The 16,242-nt window shown below is 33.1% G+C and overlaps 1 protein-coding gene across 5 annotated transcripts; it reads right to left on the minus strand.

Moving 5' to 3' along the window:
- Positions 1-2,474: 2,474 nt before the first annotated feature.
- Positions 2,475-16,099, minus strand: LOC114313357 (caveolin-1 protein). Of its 5 annotated transcripts, XM_082896248.1 has the most exons (7): positions 7,353-7,593; positions 6,694-6,746; positions 6,399-6,585; positions 6,153-6,291; positions 5,941-6,069; positions 5,774-5,864; positions 2,475-3,096 (listed from the first exon to the last, which is right to left on the minus strand). In XM_082896248.1, the coding sequence occupies exons 3-7, from the start codon at positions 6,485-6,487 to the stop codon at positions 2,927-2,929; spliced, it is 618 nt and encodes a 205-aa protein (XP_082752374.1). In that variant the 5' UTR covers positions 6,488-6,585; positions 6,694-6,746; positions 7,353-7,593; the 3' UTR covers positions 2,475-2,926. The 5 variants fall into 5 exon arrangements, with proteins under 5 accessions (XP_082752374.1, XP_082752373.1, XP_082752375.1 ...); XM_082896247.1 differs by lacking the exons at positions 6,694-6,746; positions 7,353-7,593 and adding an exon at positions 16,001-16,099; XM_082896249.1 differs by lacking the exons at positions 6,694-6,746; positions 7,353-7,593 and adding an exon at positions 12,893-13,019.
- Positions 16,100-16,242: the final 143 nt, after the last annotated feature.

Raw genomic sequence — 16,242 nt, forward strand, 5'->3', positions numbered from 1 at the left:
AACTAACTTTTGAAAAAATAAAACACATACTAAAGTATAATGTGAATGTTCACAATAAACAACAAACATACAACTAACCTTCGAAAAAATAAAATTCATACTAAAATACAATGTGAATGTTCACAATTTATAATTAATATACAACTAGTCTTAAAAAAATAACTCATACTAATGTAAACATTTACACTGCAATGTGAAAATATAAAACAAAATTGACAAAAAGTGAAACAATGATAACAAAAATGATTGTTCAACTAACAAGCATAGTAACAAAAATAACAAACATACAATTAACTTTTGAAAAAATAAAACTTATACCAAAATATAATATGAATATTCACAATTTACAATTAATATACAATTAGTTTTTTTTAAAAAAATAAACTCATACCGATGCGAACATTCACATTGCAACATGAAAACATAAAATAAAATTGAAAAAAAGTAAAAATCAACTATTTCGATTGTTTAATAGTAACAAAAATGATTGTTCAACCAATAAGTATAGCAAAAAAAATAACAAAATATAACTGACTTTAGAAAAAACTTAAAAATATATATATATGTATATACCAAAATACAATATGAATGTTCACAATTTATAATTAACATACAACTAACTTTAGAAAAACTAAATTAATACCAATATGAACATTCACGCTGCAACATGAAATAAAATTGAAAGAAGAAAAAATGACTCTTTCGATTGTTTAATAGTAATAAGAAGTGATTGTTCAAACAATAAGTATAGTAACAAATAATCAATAATATGTAAGCATTCACATCTTGTAAAATATATAATTATCTCTATATATATATTTCAACACTTATTTCTCAGACTTTCGAACAATGTGAAATGTGAACATTTACACTAATTAACAAAAATAAAAATAAAAATAGAACAATGACAACAATAGAATTAAAAATTCAAAAAAAAAAAAAAAAACCCAATCACTCTAAAAATAAAAAAATATCGCCCACATCTTCATCTTCATCTTTATCATTATTACTATCATTAATAATCTATGCAATTTTACCATTCCACCAATCCAAATCAAACCAAACCCACATTTGAAGAATATATTTGTAGCAAAATTAATTGAACATAAATAGAGTTTCAACTTACAACAATGGAGAAATATAGGATTTTGAACACAGAGAAACAATGAACGAACACAAAACTTTGAACACAAAGTGACAATGGAGGAACATAAAACTTCACTGCAACAATAGAGTAACATAATATTATTTCACCACCATATATAAACTAGAGTTTCTAAACCCTACCAAATAGAGAGTCTTGAAACCCTAGTACAATGAAATAATACCACAAATGTGAATGAAACTGATCAAAAAGAAAAATGTGAATAATGTTAACTACCACAATAGAGGTAGCAACAAAAAAAAATGTGTATATCTTTTTTTTATATAATATATATCAACAATAGACATAAGAGTATAATAATCCAACAAATAATATAAATCAGAAAAAAAGACCTCATAGAATAAAAGTATAAATATATAGACTAACTAAGTTATGATTTTTTTTAGTAGACTTATTAAGTTAGAGCACCTCTAAATGAAATTTATCAATAAAAAACCCTATTTAGAATTTTACATCTACACTTTTGGAAGGTGTGACGTAGAAAGACGGATAAATATGAAAATTATTTGGCAATTATTCTTTCATGACTGTTTAACAACTATTTTATGAACATTGTTGAAAAGAAAAATAAAATAAAATAAAAACATAATTATTCAGTACTCTCGAAATATGGATACGTGGTACTTCATAAAGTTTTAATTGGTGGAGAGGCGTAAGGATCCACAATTTATGCTGGGGATGAAAAACAACATGAGGCTAAGTAATTTATGATTGAATAAGAATATGGCCATGTAATGTTTCAGAAGTATTGAATAATTTCCCTTGAGTTGTATATAGAATAAACTCAATCAAAATGAGAATGAAAAAAAAAGAAACTTTTTTCACTTTATTTCCCCCTATCTTTTCTCTTTCCTTCTGTTTTTTCTTTACAAATTCATAACGCAAACACATGACAATTTCAACATTATTGAAATAAGGATAATGCTTAATCATGGTTCAAAAAAGTGGTGTATCTAATTTTTTAAACACCAACTCATGTTGCGAGACCCACATATGATAAATTAAGTACATAATTCATGTTCCTTTTCAATTAGATATAACTAACAATTTTTTGGCTAGTTCAATTTTGTGGCTTTATTATGTGCTATTATTGCTCATGTATGTTAACCCTTCTAAAACTTCTAATTTGAGAAAATGCTACACAACCAAAATTTTTATGTAAAAAACTCATTCAAAATGACATGGCAATGATATATTTAGAATTATAAGCTACAATTGTGGGTTTATACATCCACCAAATTTCTCTCCATACTCGCATGTACAAGTGTTTATCTATGAAGGATAAGATCTATAATTCATGTGCTGGGTATAAAGATAAATGAAGTTGGTATATTTAGAAGCTCCTCATTTTGATGTAAAATGAATTTAAAGGACCATATAACGCCACAACTTTCTATATGAGAATTCTATGCAAAAATTAAATGTATAGCTTCACTCTAACAAAGCACAAAATCAAAAACAAACATCAGTTAAAAAGCTCAAGCAGAAAAAAACAATCGATTAGCTGAATTATATGGGTAAGCACTTGCATATTTCACATCCTCTGTTTTCACCAACAAAGAAGATGACGATGACTAAGAAAGTTAGATGTGGGAGCTCCTTTCACCCATTTCTAGAAGCCGCTTTAGAGAGATATTCCGAAGATGTATATAACTTGAATGATTAGAAGAATCTCTAGCAGTAAACTCAGCTACGACATCCTCTGCTCATCACCAATTCAAACGGTTCCAAAAGCCGCAAAATAGCAACACAGGTGCATGTTCAAGAATCCTTGGAAATAATATCACTTGCTAATTGTGGGCTTTGATCCATTCTTAGAAGATATGATGGAAGAAAATATGGGATCACAAATGCCAATCCCAAGCAAAGCAATACCAAAATTGCAACCCACCAGGCAGCTCGGGGGATGCCTAACAATAGTTCATCACAAACTGCCATGAAAAAAGTATTGTATTACAAAATCATTAGAGGTGTTGACATGAGAATGGTGAATGTCTAACAAAAATTAATGGAAGTGAATGTTTAGAAAGCAAAGATAACAAAATGACACAAGAATGGCAACAATGGGGACAACACATACGGAAATATCAGCAACAAGCATATATACCATATTTAAGCCTGGTGAACACCATTGGCTAAAACACAAATTAAATTTAAAAAATAAAAATAAATAAATAAAACACCATTAAATCAGTAAAAATACCAATGAAATGAATTGTTACAACTACTTCTTTCATAACTTGGGAAATCCCAGAATAGAACTCAAATAAATTATCATACCAGAATAGAACTCAAACAAATTATCATACCAGAATAGAACTCAAAGTGGTTACAATTTAGGAAATCCAAAAACTTGTAAACTATTATGCTCTAAGTAGTTCCCACTTTCTCTATTGGCTCCAGCTCAACTGTCTAGTCAAAACTAGGTTCAGATTTCATAGGACTGTAAATTAGGCAGCTTCAGTCAGGCTGGAGGACTGTCCAGGCTTTGCTCTGGTTACCAAGCCCAAGCCAAGAATAATTTGTAAAATCTCAGGTGGACTGATAATGGTAGGTTTTGGGGGGAGAGAGAGAGGGAGAGGGATGGCCTCAACTTTGAAAGCAGCCTTTCTTTGCCACATCCAATTGCATGTTGCAACATAGATTCCCATCCTGCAGTAGCTAGTACTCATCTCAAACCCTCCAGACATACATACATATATATATGTGCATGTACACGTTTTTATATCATAGCTTATGTTTCTGGGTTCTCTCTTTTATCATCCTATATCTTAACACACTGTCCAAGCCCTAAAAGTTTTCAGTTTGGGATCAGATTCCTCGGTTTCAACCTGCCCAAGTTGTAGCCCAAAGGTTTTACAGCATCATACTTGCGTAGACCAAGAAAATCAAGAAACACATTTTTTTTTCTGGTTTAACTATGAATCTTATGATTTATTTATTATTATCATAAAGTTCCGTAATGAATTAGAGATCCGGTTTCACAACTTGGAAGTTTGGGTATAACATTGTGTGGCTCAAGCGGAGAACATTAGCTCAGGGCAAGGAAAAAGCATCTTCTAAGCATTAACTATCTGAAGTTTGTGTTCAGGGATTAAAGTCTAGCTGAACAAGCTTCTATTTGTATATGACTGTGGAATGAAACTAAATGAAGACGTTCCCAGGAAATTTACTGTCTGTAGTGCTATTAGGTCCACTCAAATTCATTACCGTCTTTACTCCAAAGATATAAGGCCATTACAAGGATCTTCTCAAATTAACCTAATTTGCAAAAGAGAAAAATGTCACGAATTACATAGAAGGAATGGAGAATTATTTATCAGATATAAATAACACTCATTTTCCATCTCTAAATAATTTCTTGAGCACAATGAGAACTGAGGAGAGGAATGCTTAAAATACCCAAAACTAGGATATTAAGATATTCACTACTAAAATTGTGTCACAACAATAGAGTTGACGAAACCTTGTGGCCCCTTGGTTCACCAGATGATGAAAAACACTAGGCTAACTTTCATCACCGATCATATATAAAATATAATCCACCTTAGAGCCTTTGGCTATTGGTTGTATTGAAAATGCAAACTGGCATCAAACTTTCTATAAGAAATTATAGAACTTTGTAATTGTTGTCATGACCATATAGACTGTAAATCTGCCAGCCACCATGTCTAAATTACAGCATACAACTTTGTCAATGTGGAGTTCAAAGCTACGAATTTAAAGAGAAAACCACAACACTAGTAGGTTACCATATACAACTTAAATTACTTCTGAAGGACTAACGTAGCTCAAGTAGCAACTAAGAGTAGTAAACAGATTCATGAAAATTTTCCATCTTATCTTTGGAATGTTACTTGCATGATCAAACATGATTGTATCAGGTGATCTTAGTCCTATATGTGCCACTGCAGATTTTTTTTTTGAATTTATATCTGAATATAGCAGTTAATAATGTTACAAAAGCAATCATTTGGAAAGAAGGTTTTTGCTTTTGAGAAAGCATTATCTTGTCATCAATTTTCATTTTTTGATTTTTTATTGAAGCTTCTAATGCTCCATGTATATGTATTATGTAATGCAAGTTTGATATGCCTATCAAACAGCTAAGTTTGCCCTAAAAACCTTGAACTCTTTCTTTCATAAAGGCAGCACAACCTCTAACACTCCAACTAATAAATTAGTTTCTGTAAGCATTAGAAAATAGCAACTTAATCTTTTGTGTACTAATGAAATGTTAACAGATAAGTGGAATTAATATATATATATATATATATATATCACACCTCCATGCCAACAAATTTCAAATGACACCCAAAAAAAATCCTCGAGAAGAAACCAAAATTAGCTAAAATATCATAGACACACTGGAATGAGATACTTGTGATGAGTGGAAATAAGCTGGAGTTTTTAACCAACAATCCTTATCTCATGGAGAAAGCAAGAATATAGTTTATGGAATCAAGAAATCGGTCTCCATCAATTTTATTTTCAAATTTCATCGATAGGAGATGTTTTGGAAGTACAAATAAAAATAACCTGTTGCCATAAGCTGTGTGGACAATCATATATGGCATGCAATTATCTAAAAATGAATTTCGAAGTTACCTATGTTAAAAATGACTTCTTTTCTCTCTTGTACGCTTGGTATTGCAACAACCCCCTCAGGCTCCACAGTCACAAGGACAAACATTACACCCTGAGCAAAGCTCTATGTCAAATTATTTTCAAAACAAATAGCGGTAATTATTAGGCAATATGATGTATTGTCAAACCTGGTCGCTTGAGAAGTCCAGATTATCAGTTTTGAAGATTAACTTTTCGGTATTGAGTAATTTTCTTCCCCGCTTCTGCCCTAAGCTTGAATTACCTCTTGTCAACCGTAGAGAAAAGCTCGTGGGTATCTATTAGTCCAAAATAAATAAAGGGTAAATTTTCACAAGAAAAAAGTTGAAAAAACAAAAAGAATAAGTTTCATCATACATACAGAAGCTGGATATGATATCTTCACTTCATACCACATATGTGATTTAAGCCCTTCCAGTTGGTAAAGGCGAGAACCCATTTGAAATGGCAGAGTTTCTTTCCACAGCTCTTCCCCGACATTCAAAACTTTGCTATCAATCCTGTCAAATTGTATAGCAAATTAGCAATACAATACTCCTTTAATGCATAAAAGAAATCACGCTAACAAAGATATTTTAGTGTGTGAAGAGATTCCCGGTATACTTACATATCTCCTTGACTGTATGGTAGGCCACTCAAAATAAAACTAAGAATGTTAAGCAAAATCAACAAATTCCATATACACCCACGAATCATTCTGGTAAAATGGAAACCCCGTGTGGCTGAATTTTTTTGACTGGGAGCTCAAAACTGTGTATCAGTTAATTGGGGCTGTTCTTTCATTAGTTAGTGATCTGTATTGCGACAAATTAAAAGATTGCACTTTAGTTGTTACATAAACAAAAGAAAAACCAAAATTTTAAAAAAGGTACATGAATATATATATATAGGTATTTCCGTACATATTACAATGTGAAATTGTACATATAGCTGATGATGCAAAGATTGATTAATCCTGCATAAAGTGGTACAATAAGAATACATGTCCCAGAAGATACACATACATTCACGTATATATCATAGTGTAAAAAACAAAGCACAAAAGAGCACCATTACTGACATTAGTGGATCAACAAAGGCTTTCATATAGAGGCAAAACTAGCAGCAACATCAACACTACTATGCGTATCTCCAATCCTTCATCTTTTCTTTCATCAAATTTAAATTTGAGTCATTTTTTTTTTCCATCATATTCAAATCTTTCATCAAATTTGAATTTGATGAAATTTTGAAAAGATGAAGCATTGGATTTCAAACTTTTTACTCAAAACTTACAATCAAATCAGATGAAAAAATTGGTGAATGGTTGAAAATGCTCTAATGACTGTAATTTCCATGATTAAAATCCAAAGAATGTATACTATTATCTCCATGATTGACATATATAATACAAATTCTAATTAGTCATTCAATTCAACTTCCACTAGTTATATACACTGACTACTAATGGCACTTACAATACAGATTCTGTGCATCACTGGCTATTAAGGACCCAACAAAGGATCAATCAAAACCTCGAGAGAGAGAGAGAGAGAGAGAGAGAGAGAGAGAGAGATGCTACCTTTTGGTGGTGGTGTTGGTGGTGGTGGTGGCATGGTGTTGGTGCGGTGGCGTTAAGCGGCAGTGGAGCTCGGCGCACCGCGATGTAGAGAGAGAGAGAGAGAGAGAGAGAGAGAGAGACTGACCTAGGGCGAAGAAGAAAGGGAAGACAATTTGGAACATGGGAAACGCAAAAACTACGTCGTTTTGGCGAAATATTGAAACGATACCAATGGATGGTTGTGTCTATTACCCGTTATTCCTCTTTATCTCATATGGGCTTCATAATTATAGGAATTGGTTCTATAACCGATATAAGACTCAATGGAGCCATTTTACTAATAATTTCTCGTGAATTTATTAGTGTTGCACTTTTTTTTCTTTTTTTTCCCTGGCAGGAACGAGTTATGATAGAATTCGTTTTGTTTGTCTCAATGAAATGGAAGGAATAGCTATCCCAATGCCAAAAATATTCACAATATTCAGTAGCATTTCTATGACTTCTCTTGCATTACCGGGTTTAGGGTCGTTGAAAATTAATAATTAATAATTTTTTAATATTATTTAATGAAAAATATCATTAATTATTATAGAACTTATTAGATAATAAATTTACCTATTATGAATTACACGTAAGTCCCACACTTTTTTATTAGACTAAAAACAGGGAAAATTTTTGTCAAACAAAGATAAGTTGTGCCAAGAAATGATGTGAAAACCTTGCAGATTTAAGCAATATATGAACGAATTGTATCGATCTTTATCAATTCTCATTGCTCTAATCGTGGATTAAATTTTAAAATTTATAATCCGCTTTTGAAACTACCTATTCCACTATAATTAATCTATATATACTTTTAACCCCTAATAAAATATAAATAAGTGTAAGAGAGATTTAATATGTGAAATTTGTTACAAATTAATACTTATATATATAAAACACATTAAGTAAAATTTATTTGTGTTGTATAGATGAAAAATATGTTATATATTATGTAAATGTTTAATAATTAGTTAGAACATTCTTTAATCCGCTAATTCATCAAAAATTGCTCAAACCGTGATTTATCAATTCGTCAATCTACCATTCACTTTGTAATTTTACTATCAAACCGCCTGTCTTGACGCGCACAATAGGGACAATAGGGTGGATATTAATTCTCCATCCCCTTTCCCTTATTATAATTTTTTCTCATTCTCCATTCCCCATCCCCCATGGGAACTATCTTCCACATCTCCTAATTCCCAACCTTTTTTTTAGGGTAAATTACACTGACACCTCCTGAGGTTTATAATTATTATAGTTCCCCCCTCACCTTTTGAAAATTACATCTCCTCCCCTAAGGTTTAAAGTTTCATAAGAGATTCTCCCTCAGCAATTTAATTTTTTTTAAATACCAATTTTGCCCTCACTGGGTAAATTACATTAACACCTTCACATTTTAGAAATTACAATCCACTCCCTAAGGTTTAAAGTAGCATTACCAATTACCCCCTTAGTTAGTATTAGTTGGAAAAAAATTCATTGAAAAAAAAATTAATTGGAAAAAAAATTATTTGAAAAAAAAATTTGTTAGTAAAATTAATTTTTATCTTTCGAGTGGTTAGAAATAATTTTTTTCAAATTAAATTGAAACAGCCATATGTATGTACATAACCTGTCAAAAAGTTAAAATGATAATTATTTTTTATCCTTAAATGATAATTATTTTTTATTTTTTATTTCTTAAACCAAATTAATTTTTAATTTTTAATTTTTAAAAAAATTTCTAAAAATCAAACCATACGTAGCTTAAGAATCTTTTGATAAGTCATTTCTTACGTTGGTAACTTATTTAATTATTTGTTAATTTTACGATATTTTTACCATCTGAGGCCTATTTAGTAAATGATTGTATCAGTTTGTAAATTTGAAAAAAAAAACGTAAATTCAAAAAATGAGTTTACGTTGGTTTTTAAACAAAAAATTAAAAATTTTACTAACAAATTTTTTTTTCAAATAATTTTTTTTCCAATTTTTTTTTTCAATGAATTTTTTTTCCAACTAATACTAACCGAGGGAGCAATTGGTAATGCTATTTTAAACCTTAGAGAAGGGATTATAATTTCTAAAATGTGAAGGGTGTCAATGTAATATACCCAGTGAGGGCAAAATTGATATTTAAAAAAATTAAATTGCTGAGGGGGAATCTGTAATGAAACTTTAAACCTCAAGGGGGAGAGATGTAATTTTCAAAAGGTGAGGAGGAAATTGTAATAAATATAAACTTCAGGAGGTGTCAGTGTAATTTATCTTTTTTTAAGGTTCACAGCCAAAGCCAAATACATATTCACTTTTAATTTTTTAATTTTTTTGATTCAACAACAAAAATCAAATATACATTAATTAATCAATTAAAAATCTTATTTTAGAGTAATCAAATTTATAATCTTTAAGACAACCAAACAAGCTTTTAATAACCCCAAAAAAAAAAAAAAAAAAAAAGCAAAAAACAATTGTTAGTATGGACCACCAAAAATTGCCAATTAAGAAATTAGTATCCAATTAAGTGGTGTTTTAGGAAGTTACTAAAAAGTTGACTTTTTGATTTTTTGACTTTTTTGAAAAAAAATCTGACTTCTTTAGCTAAAAAAATTGATTTTTTTGAGAAATTTTATTTTCACACACTTACTTAATTCAATATACATCATTTTTCATTACACACACTTATAAATTTGATTACATATTATCTGTCTCAGTCCACGCACCTCATCAAATATTATACATGTACTTTCCACCCAACTCCACGATCTGTTTACTAATTCTAAATTCATCACTTATGATTTCTCTACGGGACACTCACTCCAATTGATTAGATTTTAAATTCTGCTTCTGGATTTGTTTTCTCAAATCCACATAAACTATATGTGTGTTTGTGCTTGATACAGTGGTATAGATAACTTCGTGGACTTTCTATGCTGGATTTAATTATGGGTTTTTTTTTGTCTCTATAATAAATTGGTACCTTTTTTTTTTTTTTTTGAGAAAGTTCAAACAAACCCAAACAATTTTTATTGTAATTTCTAGGTCCATTATGCATCATAGCATATCAAACTTCAAATAACTGGCCCCCCAGCATACTCAAAAGTACATTCAGGTCTCGTTTGGGAACATGCTAATTTAGTAATTTTTTAGTTATTTGGCTAAAATATAAGCTAAAAAAAACTAGTAGTATGTTTGAGATGACTTTTTAACTTTTTACGAAAAGATGTGCAAAAAGTAGAGAGAAAATAGAATCTTTGACTTTTTAGTATGGGTTGTTGGCTTTTTGATTTTTTTAGTGACTTTTTGGTTAAACGGGTCGCTTCCCAAACGAGGCCTCAGTTACTTTTAATCCGAGATTGTGTTAGGCAGCCAAGAAGGAAACCGAACCTCTAAATGTTCAAAGCTTATGGTTTCTATGTTTCGTTGAGTTTAGATTACTGTTGACTTTTTTGGCTTTTGAAGGTTATTTTTGTAATTGTGAGCGTGCCAGCAAGGATCAATCAGGCCTTACAAAATGTTAATTGCCAACCAATTATCAGACGATTGTGTTTTAGTTATTTCAGCCTCAATGAAGATGATTTTTACTAGTGGCTTTGTTTAAGAGAATTAAACAAATAATGATTAAGGCTTAGTTTGGCATAACTTAAAAAAGTCAAAAAGTCACTATCCTATTTAAGTCACATCATCTTATTTAAGTCACATCATCTCTTTATCATATCACTTCAAACCCAATCCATACCCAATTCATATTTCATAAAAAGTCAAAAGTGCACTTATTTAGTTTATCTCAAACAATCCCTAAATGAAGAACAGTTGTAGTATTTCATTAAACAAAATGAAAGACTTACAAAGGTCCGAATCAGCCTCGTAGAGGTTTACAGCAACAAGCTACTTGAAAACTACTCCTATGAACGAAATACAGTGCAAGAATTTGAAGTACGGAAATGTAAAGAACAAGAAATGTAAAAACTGGAAAAGAAATAAAGTAGAATAAAATTGATTTTTTGGATCTGAGTCTAGGGCTTTTTCTGGAGCATTCTCTGCTATTTATACTTCTCAAAGATAACCATCGAATTGCACTTCTAACCGTCGAAACGTTCCTCCATGATCACTGATCATGTTGCCTTATAGTTAGCTCCACTACGCCAATACCTGCAGTTAGGCTTCCCTCTTGATTTTAAATTTAAATGTGAGTAACCGTTAAAGCCACATCACTTTTGCGTCTCTTCACTGATCCAATACTACGCAGATCTTATGAAAACCAATACTAACTGCCACATGGACGATCACGATCGAAGGTTTGAATTATCTTCCCGTATTACCCTCAACCTACCACGTGTTGAACTGTGATGTAGCCAACAATTACATATTGATTTTGTTTACCCATGAAAACAATGACAAGTCACAAAAGCCTCTCAAATCACCAGAGAATTAAGTTTTCATCATTCGGCGCTTGTTTTTCGAATAGAATTAGTCTGATTTTTGTTGACGACGAACCATTTAAGATCGCCTTCCTCTCTGCTATTCTTTATTGGATTCGTAACCGAAACAAATTGAATTAATTCTAAAGAAAGAGAGAGAGAGAGGAGAGAAAAACAAAAGGGTTTGTGGTTTTGTTTGTTGTTGGTGTTGGTACAAAGAGAGAGGAGAGAAAAGATCAGATAGGTTGGTTAGGATTTTGATGTTCATTATGGTCATTTTACTTTAAGGTATTATTGTCATTAATATAAAGTTTCATTAAGTGTGTGCACTGAGGTATGTGGGTGTGTGTAAATAAAATTTCCCGATTTTTTTTTACTAAAAAAATTAAAAAACAAAAAAATGACTTTTTTAACTTTTTCCAAAATGCCCTAAGAGCATCCACAATGGAGCTGTTAAGGGACGTGTTAGTGTCAGCTGCTAATATTTTAGCTACTAAATGGCTCAAATGATGCTCCAATGGAGCTATTAAGGGATGCGTTAGTGTTAGTTATTAGTGTCAGTTGTTAACTATAGCGAGGCTTCTAGCCAGCGAAGGAGAGAGCGAAGGAATGAGCTGTTAATTTGTTTTTTAGTCTTACCAGTTGACCGGCCGAACGTCTGGCCGGTTGACCGGTCAACGGCAATTTATTTTTTATTTTAATTTTTTTTAACTTGTTGGGATTTTTTTTTTGGACTTGAAATTTAATTTTGGGCTTGAAATTTTTGATTAAACTAAATTATTTATTTATTTTATTTATTATATACACACACACATATATATATATATATATATTTAACACACACCTTAACACACCTTTTAACACATCCATTGTACCACCATTTATTTACTATTCACTCACTAAATTAACAAACTATTAACATATATTTTTGAGTCTCACTTTTAATACTTTTTGTCATATAACACACTTTAACACACCATTTTAACGCATGCCCTAAGTCAAATTCTGTCCCACACAGTAACATCAATCAAATTAAAATATTAAAAAAAAAAAAAGTGCGATTCAAACAAGACATGCTAATTCAAAGCATTACCAACATAGCCAAAGCAGACTCACCCAAGCTTCTTGATCTCCGCCAAAATGAGTTCGAAGGAAAAGTCCCGGAATCAATCGGAGGATCAACAGAGCTTTTGAAGATCCACCTCAGCTCAAATTGATTTTCCAGGAAAATTCCAGAAAGCTTGAAGAATCTGAGAAATTTGGAGTTTCTAGACATAGGTTATAATCGATTTTGCACAAGAGAAAGAGAAACGAGAGAATGAGAGGGAGAACTACCCTGGCAAGCGCCGACGGAAATCGCCGCAGCTAGATCGTCGCTGTCACAAATCGCCTATGTTGGAGTGAGAGAATGAGAGAGAGTGAGAATGAAAAACCTAGCTGTAGGCAGGGATATGGGGAAATGGGCGAGTACCCATCCCCGACCCATCCCTGATGGAGATTTAACCAATATCACATTTTAGTCAAAAAGTTACTAAAAAATCTTGTTTCTAAACGAGGCCTAAGTGATGTTTTGAGAAGTTGGTAAAAAGTTGACTTTTTGATTTTTTGACTTTTTTGGTATTTTTTTAGCAAAAAAGCTAACTTCTTTAGCTAAAAAAACTGAATTTTTTGAGAAATTTTATTTTCACACACTTACTTAACTCAGTGTATATCATTTCTCAATGCACATACTTATAAATTTGATTAAATATTATTTGTCTCATTCCACACACCACATCAAATATTATATACATACTTTTCACCTAACTCCACGATCTGTTTATTAATTCTAAATTCATCAGTTATGATTTCTTTGTGGGTCACTCACTCCAATTGATTAGATTTTAAATTTTACTTCTAGATTTGTTTTCTCAAATCCACATATATAACTATATATGTGTGTGTTTGTGCTTGATACAGTGGTATAGATAACTTTGGCCTCTTTTGGGTAGTGGGTTATAATCTACTTTTCAGATTATAACCCACTTCTTCTCTCACAAAAAAATTGATTATAACCATCTTCCCAAAATAGTCTTTTGTGGACTTTCTATGCTGGATTTAATTATGAGTTTTTTTTTCTCTAAAATAAATTGGTACTTTTTTTTTTGAGAAAGTTCAAACAAACCCAAACAATTCTTATTGTAATTTCTAGGTTCATTATGCATCATAGCATACCAAACTTCAAATAACTGGCCCCTAGCATACTCAAAAGTACATTCAGTTACTTTTAATCGGAGATTGTGCTAGGCAGCCAAGAAGGAAACCGAACCTCTAAATATTCAAAGCTGGTGTGTTTGGTAACGTTTACGTTTTCAGTTTATATTTATAAAAATTTTATAAATTAGTTTTTATTTATTTTTTGTTTATTTTTAAAAAAACATAAACTATAAACGCGTTTGGTAATTGACAAAATGTTTAAAAAAATTTTAAAATATAAAAAAGAGTAAGAAATGGCAAGTGATGACAAGTGGCGGCGGAAGACAGTGGTGGAAAGTGGTGACGGTGGGTGGTGGGTAGCTAGTGGCGGGTGGGTGGTGGTGGTGGTAGATGGGTGGGTGGGTGATGGTGGCGGGTGGTAGCGAGTGAGTGGTGGTGGCAGGTGGTGGTGGCGGGTAGGTGGCGGTGGGTGGTGGGTGGGTGGGTGGGTGATGGTAGCGGGTGGTAGCGAGTGAGTGGTGGTGACGGGTGGTGGTGGCGGGTAGGTGGCGAGTGGTGGTGATGGGTGGATGGGTAACGGTGGCGGGTGGTGGTGGCGATTGGTGGGTGGTGGTGGTAGTAGGTGGGTGGCGGATGGCGGGTGGCGACGGGTGGATGGTGCGTGGTGACGGTAGGTGGGTAGGTGACGGTGGTGGGTGGTAGCGAGTAGGTGGTGGTGGTGGTGGTGGTGGTGGCAGGTGGGTGGCGGGTGGTGGTAGTGGTCGGTGGGTGGGTAACGGTGGCGGGTGGTCGGTGGTAGCGAGTGGGTGGTGGGTGGTGGTGGTGGTGGTGGGTGGCTGGTGGTGGCAGGTGGTGGATGGTGGTGGCAGGTGGGTGGTGAGTAGAGGTGGCAAGTAGGTGGCGGGTGGTGAATGGTAGTGGCGGGTGGCGAGTGGTGGCGGGTAAATGGCAGGTGGGTGGTGGGTGGCGGCGGCGGTGAGGGGTGGGTGGTGGTGGCGAGTGGGTAGTAGCTGATGGGTGGTGGTGGTCGTGAGGGGCGGGTGGTGGTGGCAGCGAGGGGTGGGTGGTGGTGGCGAGTGGGTAGTAGCTGGTGGTGGGTGGCTGGTGGGTGGTGGGTGGTGAGTGGTGGTGGCAGGTGGTGGTAGGGGGTGGGTGGTGGTGGCAGAAGACGATGGTGGAAAATGGTAGCGGGTGGTGGCTAGTGTTGGGTGGTAAAAAAAAAAAAAACTGAAAACTCAAAATGGAAACACGTTTTTTGTGTTTTCATTTTTTAGCCAAATTTATAAACTGAGACCACTGATTTATAAATAAAAAATTTTACCAAATAAGTTTTTATTTGAGTTTTTAAAATTTTTGTAAATATAAACAGAAAACTGAAAACGTAAGTGTTACCAAACGGCATACTGTTTCTATGTTTCGTTGAGTTTAGATTACATATTGATTTTGTTTACCCATGAAAACAATGACAAGCCGCAAAAGCCTCTCAAATTACCAAAGAATTAAATTTTCACCATTTGGCGCTTGTTTTTCGAATAGAATTAGTCTGACTATTGTTGACGACGAACCATTTAAGATCGTCTTCCTCTATGATATTCTTTATTAGATTCGTAACCGAAACAAATTGAATTAATTCTAGAGAGAGAGAAGAAAAAAACAAGAGGGTTTGTGATTTTGTTTATCGTTGGTGTTGGTAGAAAGAGAGAGGAGAGAAAAAATCAGATGGGTTGGTTAGAATTTTGATGTTCATTATAGTCATTTTACTTTAAGGTATTATTATCATTAATATAAAATTTCACTAAGTATATACACTGAAATATGTGAGTGTGTAGAAATAAAATTTCCCGATTTTTTTAACTAAAAAAATTAAAAAGCAAAAAAACAACTTTTTTATCTTCTTCCAAAACTGCCCTAAGTCAAATTCTGTCCCATACAGTAACATCGATCAAATTAAAATATTAAAAAAAAAGGTGCGATTCAAACAAGACATGTAAATTCAAAGCATTACCAACATAGCCAAAGCAGACTCACCCAAGCTTCTCGATCTCCGCCAAAATGAGTTCGAAGGAAAAAGTCCCGGAACCAATCGGAGGATCAACGGAGCTTTTGAAGATCGACCTCAGCTCAAATCGATTTTCCGAGAAAATCCCAGAAAGCTTGAAGAATCTGAGAAATTTGGAGTTTCTAGACACGGATTATAATCGATTTTGCACAAGAGAAAGAGAAACGAGAGAATGAGAGAGAGAACTACCGTGGCAAGCGCCGACGAAATC

Source organism: Camellia sinensis, chromosome 11, assembly GCF_055761805.1.
Source record: "Camellia sinensis isolate YWXY chromosome 11, ASM5576180v1, whole genome shotgun sequence".
In the NCBI taxonomy this organism is placed as follows: domain Eukaryota; kingdom Viridiplantae; phylum Streptophyta; class Magnoliopsida; order Ericales; family Theaceae; genus Camellia; species Camellia sinensis.